This window comes from Vombatus ursinus, unplaced genomic scaffold (assembly GCF_900497805.2).
Source record: "Vombatus ursinus unplaced genomic scaffold, bare-nosed wombat genome assembly UNPS02010284.1, whole genome shotgun sequence".
In the NCBI taxonomy this organism is placed as follows: Eukaryota; Metazoa; Chordata; class Mammalia; order Diprotodontia; family Vombatidae; genus Vombatus; species Vombatus ursinus.
This window is the reverse complement of record NW_020950062.1, coordinates 14,124,678-14,134,532: the sequence shown is the minus strand read 5'-3', so window position 1 is coordinate 14,134,532 and position 9,855 is coordinate 14,124,678. Positions and strand designations below refer to the sequence as shown.

Sequence of the window (9,855 nt, the reverse complement as noted above, 5' to 3'; positions counted from 1 at the left end):
CTCTACCATGTCCCAAATCTTCCCATCAGGACAAGGAGTTGGGACAATTTGTCAATATGGCAATCTTTGATAAAATGGTGGCCTTTTTTAAACCAGATTTCTATTGCTTAATCTTTATAAATATTCTAGTTATCATTCTTGGGGGTTGAAACCAAAATATAGATCCAAACTCTGTGCACTTCAGAGATAATACATACATGTCTTGATTAAACACAGAAGTAGTGAAATAATGTTTACATGGAAATAAAATAGAAAATAGTTCAGATAGAGACTTCATTATGGAATTATAATTGTATCAATATAACAGTTTAACATATACTACTTGGTCTTTTGAAAAAATGAGAATTTTAATAAGATAGTCACTTTGGGAGTATTACATAATTGCAATTTTTTTTTATTCTTTTAGCAAGTTTTGTCGGGTTCTGAAAGCATAATGAAATGAGGAATTCCGTACTACCCCATTACTCACTGACTAAAATAATTATTGAACAATGGGGTTATCAATGGGAGTAGCATGATCTCATTGCCCTTTGTAGAAGTTATTACTGCCAACCTAAGACAGGAATGCTGCTATAATATTGAGGAACTGAAAACACTGGGAAATGAAATAAGAGCATAAACCTTATTTTTCATCTGTGGTACAAATTAACTCTTTAAGTAATTTCAAGGTCAGGTCATGATCTTAAAAACAAACCAATATGGGAAATGATATTTTGGTTAACAAAGATGAATAGCTGATAAAGTGGTACAAAGTACATACGCATGGGAATGATGTAGCTCATGACTGTTAAAGAGAAGTCAGTGACCTATTGTCTCTTGTAAGTATAGCTCTTATTTTCTACCCTATATCTTTTTTTTTTAACCCAGTCCCTCTAATATAGTTTATAAAGCACAGAAATACTGATAGTGGATGCTCCTCCAATATATGCAAATAAGTTTATGTTTTAGAATAATCTCCTTTTTTAAAAAAGCAAATAAACTGTGAGTAAGCACTCACAGAGTGCAGCCGATTCTCTGTAAAACTCTCCATGGTAAACATGAAGAAGAGTCATGTTCCAGTTTATGAAAAAAAAAAAAAAAAACCAACGCTCTTCTCTATCATTCCTCAGGAAAAGGTGACCCGGTAAATCCTGAAAAGTGTGCTTTAATTTGTTTAGCAGTAGCCTAAATGTGCACTGTGTTGTGTTTCCATTTCCAAATATCTGAAGAAGCCAAAGTGTTACCACATTATACCATTGTGCAGACTGTGTTCAAGTTGGGGTCAAATCGTACTGCTTTCCCTTCGACTGATTTTGCATTTGTATCGTACATGGGGTTTTCAAAAGCTGCTTGGCCATTGTTATTTTCGTGTACTGAACATCCAGTGTATTGTGTTTTAGGTGCAGTCCTATGGAAAAGAAAATGGATTAGACAAATCGGGACTACTTTACATTTCCTCTATTAAAAACAGCTGATGAAGGGACAGTCTAATAATGTTTAGTCTCATTCTTTCACAAATAATTAAGTTCTAAGAAAAACTAAGGAATTTTAAGGTCAAAGAAAAAGATTCATCATTTTTGCCTAGAAATGAAATTCACCAGTAACTACACTTGAATCATAAGAACAAAAACATATACACATATATACAACTAAAGTGAAAACATGAACTATTTATTGTGGGTAACTAGTAATTAGGAATTCAATTTTAGATATGTTACATAGTAAAGCCTATTAACATATCATTCTCAATAACAATGATAGTAATAACATTTGAGACTTTAAGATTATAGCTTCCTAAAATAGTAATAGTAGCTAATTTTATATACTTAGTCATTCAAACATTTATTAAGCATCTACTATGTTCAGTATCTTGTATGAGGTGCTAAAGATAAAAAAAAAAATTAAATGAAAAATAGTCCCTTAACTTTTCTGGGTGAGTGGGGTGGGATAAGGCATGCAACATATCTACATATAAGTTAATTGAAAATATTAACAATGTAAACACAAAATAATATGGGGGAGTGTGTAATCAGAAAGTCCTCTTCTGGGAGAGGTGCCCAGACTAAGCCTTGAAGGAAACTTGGGATTCAAAAGCACTGAATAAATGATCCTTATCCATATAATCACCATACTTTCTCCCTAGTTTTAAGATGTCTGTATAGGGACAGGAGAGAGGGAAAAAGTATTTATATAGTACCTATATGTATGTTCCAGACATTGTGCTAAGTGCTTCGAAAGCATTATTTCATTAGAACTTCACAATAACCTTGCTGTTAGGTGAGTGCTGTTATCCCAGTTTTACAGGTGAGGAAACTGAAGAAGTTGAATTGCCCAGGGTGACATAGCTAGTAAATGCTTTGAGATCGAGACTGGATTTGAACTCAAGTTTTCCTAACTACAAGCCTGGAGGAGTGATACCCATTACAATACCTGGGTGCCCATAGGCAAATATGCTATTGATGTAAAATATTCCATCACTTTTTTTATATGATCTTTTCCTTTTAAACAAGGTGTGCTCTCCCAGTGTCACAGTCAAGATATATATTGTATTCTGCCAAATCTCAATAATTTCTGCTTCTTTAATTCATTTTACAAATGCTCTACTTTATGGTAACTCAAAAAGAGACATACAAATAGAGGGATTCACAATAAATACATGAAAAATACAAATATAAAAAGTGAAAACAGAGCAAGTACCTGCAAATGAATACAAAAAAAAAAATCTATAAGTATAGTGTCAAGGAGGCTAATTCTTAGTAGGATCTAGGCATGGGATAAATGTTAAGCGTTATAAAGTGATTTTTTTTTTATTTTAAAACAAGTAGGGACAATTTTTTTTTAAAAAAGGTAGAATTGTTGCTTAGGGTGGATGGGAAGACGATAAAAACAAAAAAAAAGGTAGGTGGACAACTCTCATTTTGCTACTGTTTTATTTACCAAGTAGAATCACCTTCAGACTAGAAAGGAGAGAATAAAAATAGTTAATGAGTAATTGAAACCAATACAAGTTAGCTGGCCAAAAAGACTTCACCTTAATTTACTCAAATGCTATCTGTGACATTAGCTAAAGTTCTGCTGGTGATCATGGTAAAATCCTGGAGAATGGGATAGATGTTATAGAGTCAGTCAGGCAAAATCTGTCCTGAGTTTTTAAAAGGGGAAGAAGGTAAATAAAGACAGTTAGGTGAACATACTGAGACAGAATAGGTTTATTCAAAGTGTTAGGCAGACTAAACTTAGGAGATCCCCTTCACTTTTTTTTTCTAAGTGGGAGAACAAGGTCATATCACGTACACCAGTAAACAGCTTGCTGAAATCAAAACTACTAAGTGTCTCTCATGAGGTAGAAATATATCTACAAAAATATCACTGAGTGATAATATTGCTCCTAAAACAAAGAGGGACAAGAACTAGTTGACTTTTACATGGGTCCTACTGAGTAATAGTTAATGCATCAGTATCAACCTGAACCATTTAGACTATGGTCCTGAGTTCTGGGGCTCTGATATGTGAGTTTTTTTTTCCTTTTTCTGGTCTAGAATTTGGCCTCTATATTAATTAAGTCCTGGCCATTTCCCAATGATGCTTCTGTTCATATACTCTTCGTATACCTTCCTGCTTCCCTTTATCTGTTGTGTTATTTTATTAGAATGCAATGTCCTTGAGGGCAGAATCTGTACTTCTGGTTTGTATTTGTATTACAAGCAATTAGAACAGTGGTAGGCCAATTACTAAGCACTTAATAATTTTTTTTTTGTTAGGCTAGGCAATAGGGTTAAGTGACTTGCCCAGGGTCACACTGCTAGTAAGCAATAAGTGTCTGAGACCAAATTTGAACTCAGGTCCTCCTGATTCCAGGGTTGGTGTTCTATCCACTATATCACCTAGCTATCCCCTTAATAAATTCTTTATCATGCATTTATTCAACCTGGAGGCATCTAAGTGGTACAATGGATAGAGCCCTGGGCCTGGAGTCAGGAAGACCTGAATTCAAATCTGACCCAGATATTTACTATCTGTGTGACTCTGGGCAAGCCGCTTAACCTCTGTTTGCCTCAGTTTCCCTCAACTGTAAAAAAAACAAAAACAAATTAAGATAATAGTAGCCCCTACCTCCCTGGGATATTATAAAGATCAAATTGTAAAGCTTTTTAGCACAATGCCAGTAACACAGTAAGCACTAGGGATTCACAGTAAGCCTCCTGTTTTTGCAAAGTGAATTTGTGAAAACTATGAAGGGATTATTTACTTATTCTTTCCTATACCCATGGCTAATATCTGCTAAAGAGGCAAGCATTTTGAATTTGTGCCTAGGTTCTGTATTTCACAATGTTTCAATTTGTCACTGAAAAAAAGACTCCACAAAGTTTTCTCTACTTGCCAGGTCCATGAAGGGTAGACTAAAGTTCTTGCTATTTTACATAGTACTTTCAATAAGACTGTGTGTGTGTGTTTGTGTGTGTGTGTGTTTAAGGGAAAAAATGTTGCAGTCATTGAGGATAGAATGCTGAGTAATGCCACCTACCTCTGTTTATAAAGGTAAAATCCAAAACCGGCAAAAATAAGGGCAAAGAAAGGCACAAGGATAGCAATGGCCACAGAACTACTATTGGTACCATGTGGTTGGTTGGTAGTGTTAGGACCTTCTGACATGTTCAGACCTGCAAAAGAAAAATGAAAGCTTAATAAATGCCTAGTGTCTCCCTACCCTAAAGCTTCACCTGAATACTGACAATCAGTTTCTGCTTGAGTGATTTTTATCTGTACTCAAGCTATTTGTTTTGTTGTGTATGAGTTTTAGCACAAATGTTTCTACTTGTTACACTTTCACTTAATATACAATATAAATAGATTCTAACCTAGTTTCAACAACTGCCTTGTAACATAATTCCTATAATGACATTCCCTAATCATTTTAGATGTTTGTTTTTTCTTCTTGAAAAATAAATATATTCAAACAAATGTTGTTAGTTGAGATTTGGTAAAAGACTGAGATTCTATTATTTCTTTCATCATAAACTAAACTTGTTCAAGTAATCCAGAGCATTTGTGTTTTAACACAAATGTTTTAAGAAAAAAAAATTAAAGTACAAGAATTTACAAGGTAAAGGAAAAGAATCATTTCAAGATGAAATTTATGCTTTATATTTTAGGCTAGGGATAATAGAGTGGAGAAAAGGAGAAAAAGAGATACTATCACCTGAGATAATATACAATATTGTATGCCACAGAAGTTCTTAATAAATCCACTGAAGCGCTAATATTAAAGTGCTTATGCATTTTCTCAGACAATTTTGGTAAATGAAAGTGACAAATTCACCTTGGAAATTACAAGTACTTTTCACCACAGAAAATAAGCATATCTGAAAATCACTAAGCTATTTCAGAAGAAGGCCCATTACTCAAAGTTATTTTCCCTCCTAGATACTATAAACTTATTATCCAAGTGCCTCTACATTGCCCAAGCAGTAAGAAAATTGCAACAATATTCAAAGCAAAAGGAGGTATTACTGCTCTTGAGAGATAAAATCAAACAATTTATAGTTAAATATTTTCCTTTGATAAGTTTCACATTTCCTTCTTTTTATTTGCTGAAGGGAAAGATGTTTTGCGATGTTTATTAGAAATATGGGGGAAAAGTAGGGGCTGAACAGAATTGGCACACAGAGATTCAATATTTCTAAAGAATTTGATCATTGAAACAGTTACCAAAGCACTGCATATGACCAGGACACTATTGAAGAAAATAAAATATTCAGGATAACTAATACATAGAATCCACAGCATGTTTTTTTCAGAATGTTCACAGTACAAAAGAGTCAAAATGAATAATTACCTAACCGTTGAAGTCCAAACTGCCCATAATCTTTACCCTGAATAAATCCTTGAAATACATAAGTTGCTCCATCAGGTTCTGCAGAAACCTTTAAAACAGTTAAGGAGAGAGAAGATTAAATCTGGAAGAGTTTTTTGGCTATATCTACTCTTATCCTATCTTGGTGAATACTTAGGTTTATGCTGAAATGATTAATTCTGTGCAAGCTTGTTCCACTGCATAGCTTAGCGTTAGGAAACACAGCATTTTAAATATTATAAAAAATACACCATCATTTAGAGCACTGAAAGAAATTCTCATAGTTTTCAAATCCCTCTGAAATTAGAAAAATAAATCCCAATGGTTACAGTTGTAGATCAGAGTTGCAATCTAAGAATACATTGCCAAAGAACAACATAGAGAACCCCATGACAGATTCAATAATGAAAAATGATCCCTTACACTTGGATGGTACACTATTTTTTTCCCCAAATACTTCTATATACATCATTTTATTTGATTTCCCAACAATCATGTGAGATATTGGGTAAATTTATTTTATTAGCCTTTAGGAATTATTGGCTAACTGAATCACCAAGTAATAGTGATCTTAAGTTCTGAGGTGTACAGTCTCCTAAATTATTTAAACTAAGCTGTTAGGAAAGCACTCCTGCCTCTCAACTATCCTCCATTTATATGTTGTTTCATAATTAACAATTCTTTTGTGTTAAACATTGCCCTCTGTAAGTAATATGTTTTTCAAACTCAAATACTCTTGAGAAAAGCAATAAAGTCTTAACTACTCCTTACTGTGAATGAGTTTATTAGATCAATTTTTTCTATGACAAATAGCACTGGTGCAATATGAGGGCAAGGAAAGCCTGAGGGAAGTGAAGACAGTTTGCAGAGGAAGGAGGCTTGGGGATGCCAAAAGCAAATTTAACCAACTTTATAATTTTGCTTGTGGCCATCTCTGACCAAGGCACTGACCTATCACTTTATTTACTATTGGGACTTCCAGATAGGCAAAGCTCATTAGGAAGAATATTTCCTGAGCTATCCTGTTCAATCAAAAGCAAAAGCCTGTCGACAGGCAGCTTTGACATGATTTCTCTGACCATGTACTAGTATTGTCAAACCAGAAGTCTCATACTACATCTGATTTCTTTACTCCTCCTGGGCTGAGTGTAAGTAGAGGAAGTTACAAAACTGAGTTGATTATTTACATGTCCTACCTAACTTAGAATGTTTGACAATATTTCCTCTGTACCATGGTCAATTTCTTATCTCACTTTCTCTTTTCCTTTCTCCAGCAGCCACCAACTTCATTTCCATTACCTATATAAATGTACCACTAAAGCATACTGAACTTATTTTCCCCCCTCAATACATGTCTAACATAAAATTTCATTAATATATTTATGTATGTCATGATTTGCTTAGAAAAAAAAATTCTGGTTGAACAAGGAGGTAGTAAGTCAAACTAAAGCTAACAGATGATGTTTATATAAAAATACTTACAAAACCATCCATGGCCCAATTTTCTTCCTTCATTTTGCTCACTGAAGCATGAGCTGGTGTTTTAATAAGATAAATATGTAGCATTAGGCGAGCTTCTTGGCTTTTATAAACCCCTAGAAAAATGCAAAAGCATCTTAGGACATGAAACATTAAAAATAATTGGGATTCACTTTATTTTATTGTCTAACTCCTTAAACACATCAAGCATTATAGATTGTAGGTGAGAGATGAAAAATAAAGCCCAGCTTAAACCCCACCTACTCCATTAAGTTTTCACCAATTAGCCTAACCCTGAGTGATCTCTGCTTTCTGTGAACACTCAGATCACTACATATTTTAACCTTTAAGTATTAAATAATGTTTCTATTATTAGTAGTATTAGTATTAGTATTTGCATCTTTATTTTTTTTGCGTATACATCTTTTTGCACCAAAATATAAGTTATTCATAGAAAAATGTCACGACTTATACTTGGTGCCACAGGAATGTCTAGTAGTCATTCATTCAACAAATGCTTATGGAATGCACTGACATTAGGCTGAGTGCATTTCAGGAATGAAAGGAAGTCCTTCTACTCAAATATTGAAGATGTCACAGATACACAGCTACATACAAGGCATCATTTTGGAGAAGTGAAGTATGCATATAATCATGCTATAAGAATTCAGAGGAGGCATCAATAATCACTCCTGGGAAGGTACTAGGGAGAATTTCACAGAAGAAATATCATTTTAGCTGGTCCCCATAGGATGAGGAAAGTATGGCATAAATACTGACTCAGAGTCAAGAACGCAAAGGGGATATCCAGGGAATACTGAAGAGTTCAGTTTGCTTGGAAGTTAGAGTATACAGAAAGACAGGAAGTAAGCTAAGGCACCGAGGGGAGCACAGTGCCAGTTGTAATCTCATTTGAGATTTGTCTTTACATTCCCAAGTGTGTGAATGTACATTGGTCCTGCATCTAAATTATAGACTCTAAAATGTTTTTGTGTACACATTCTAAAGCTAAAAAAAGCCATAAATACTTTGTTGGGGATCAGTAGGACCATAGAATTTAGAACTAGAAGGGATCTCAGGGGTCATCTACTCTAACTCCTTCATTTCTGAGACCTTATGTAAAATGTGGCTAAGGTCACACAAGTAACTGATGAGTCTATATTTTTGGGGTTCTGGGACCCTGACACGGCACGGTGGGCCTTACTCGAATGAATTCGACCCAAATCTTCTTTCAGTCAGAGACAAAGTTTTATTAGGGATAGACCATACAGCCCAGACTCTTAAGGAATCTGAACATTAGTGATGCCTGTAAGGATGAGCCAGCATGAGGAAATCTCAGCGTTTAAACGGGGGCCAGGGTGGATCTTATATATACTCAAATAATTCTGGGTGTTCAGAGGAGGGGCTGGGGGAAGGATCCTGAAGCTGGGGTGAGTTTAGGGAGAATTTCCATGGGAATGTCTGGGAGGTTGAATAGACAATGGAGGAACTGGAAGGAAGAGGGTTGATAAGATCAAAAGGTAGGATCAAAGACTAGGCTTCTTCCTTAGGATTTCAAAGGGAGTTAGGGAGAGAACAAGAGATAAGGAAAGGCCAGTTGAGTGGAGTATAGCCTCAGGCAACCATTTGAGACTACAGTGAGGTCAAAGAAAGTTTAAGGGTTTTCTGGGGTCTGTAGATAAATGCGACCCAAATTCTTTTTGGGGTAAGGGGCAAAGGTCTTGGCTTGGGCCCATACCCCATCAGCACAACCAAGATTCACACTCACATCAAATAATTCTATATCCACCATTCTTACTTAGTTGTTACTAAATAAAAATTAATTGAGTTTCTTTCTTTACACATAGAATTTTGTTATTTGCAAGTGTTTTTATTTTAACTGTGAATACTTAAAAATGATTCATGTCAATAAAAAGTATCATTTATTATTAATTCTCCTACCTCTATTTTGACACTTTACCAACAAAATAACAAAAAAAATTGGGGCTTCAAGAAGTATTGATGTAATGTAAAAAAGTAAGAATTAGATCTTTTCCATCAATATATTTTATTATTCATGATAACATTATTTACACAGCACAGAAACTTGTTTTAGGGATTTATTTTCAATTCAACCTAAGTGTATACACTCCTAAGACTAAATCAAAGATTTGTTTTCCCTCCATCCCCTATAATACTGTGTTTCACAGTCCCAAGAGCAATTAGAATTGGCAAATGACAAATTGTCTATAGGCAGACAATGTCATTCAATATATATGGCATGAAAATACTGAGGATTAAGTGGAATTATGCATTTGAGCATACTGGGAATTCAGAGTACAAGTTAGTAACATTGCCTACTCATTGAATTCAGAAAGACCCAAGTTAAACTCCTCAAAGGCTTATTGTATGACAACCTTTCAGCCTCAATTTCTTCATCTGTTAAATGGTGATAACATCTATCTCACAGGATTGTTGTAAGGATTGAATTAGGCTCTTTCTCCTTTCTCTCTCTCTACACACACACACACACACACACACACACACACACACACACACACACA

General features: G+C 34.7%; 1 protein-coding gene across 3 annotated transcripts in view; it reads right to left on the bottom strand.

The window, feature by feature from the left end:
• Positions 1-1,227: 1,227 nt before the first annotated feature.
• Positions 1,228-9,855, bottom strand: part of CSMD3 (CUB and Sushi multiple domains 3) — a 1,542,511-nt gene continuing 1,533,883 nt past the window's right edge. For all 3 annotated transcript variants that reach the window (XM_027854053.1, XM_027854054.1, XM_027854055.1), the window contains 4 exons: positions 7,316-7,428; positions 5,816-5,903; positions 4,505-4,640; positions 1,228-1,387 (listed from right to left, as the gene is read on the bottom strand). In XM_027854053.1, coding sequence (XP_027709854.1) covers positions 1,228-1,387; positions 4,505-4,640; positions 5,816-5,903; positions 7,316-7,428 — 497 coding nt within the window. The remainder of the gene's footprint in view (positions 1,388-4,504; positions 4,641-5,815; positions 5,904-7,315; positions 7,429-9,855) is intronic.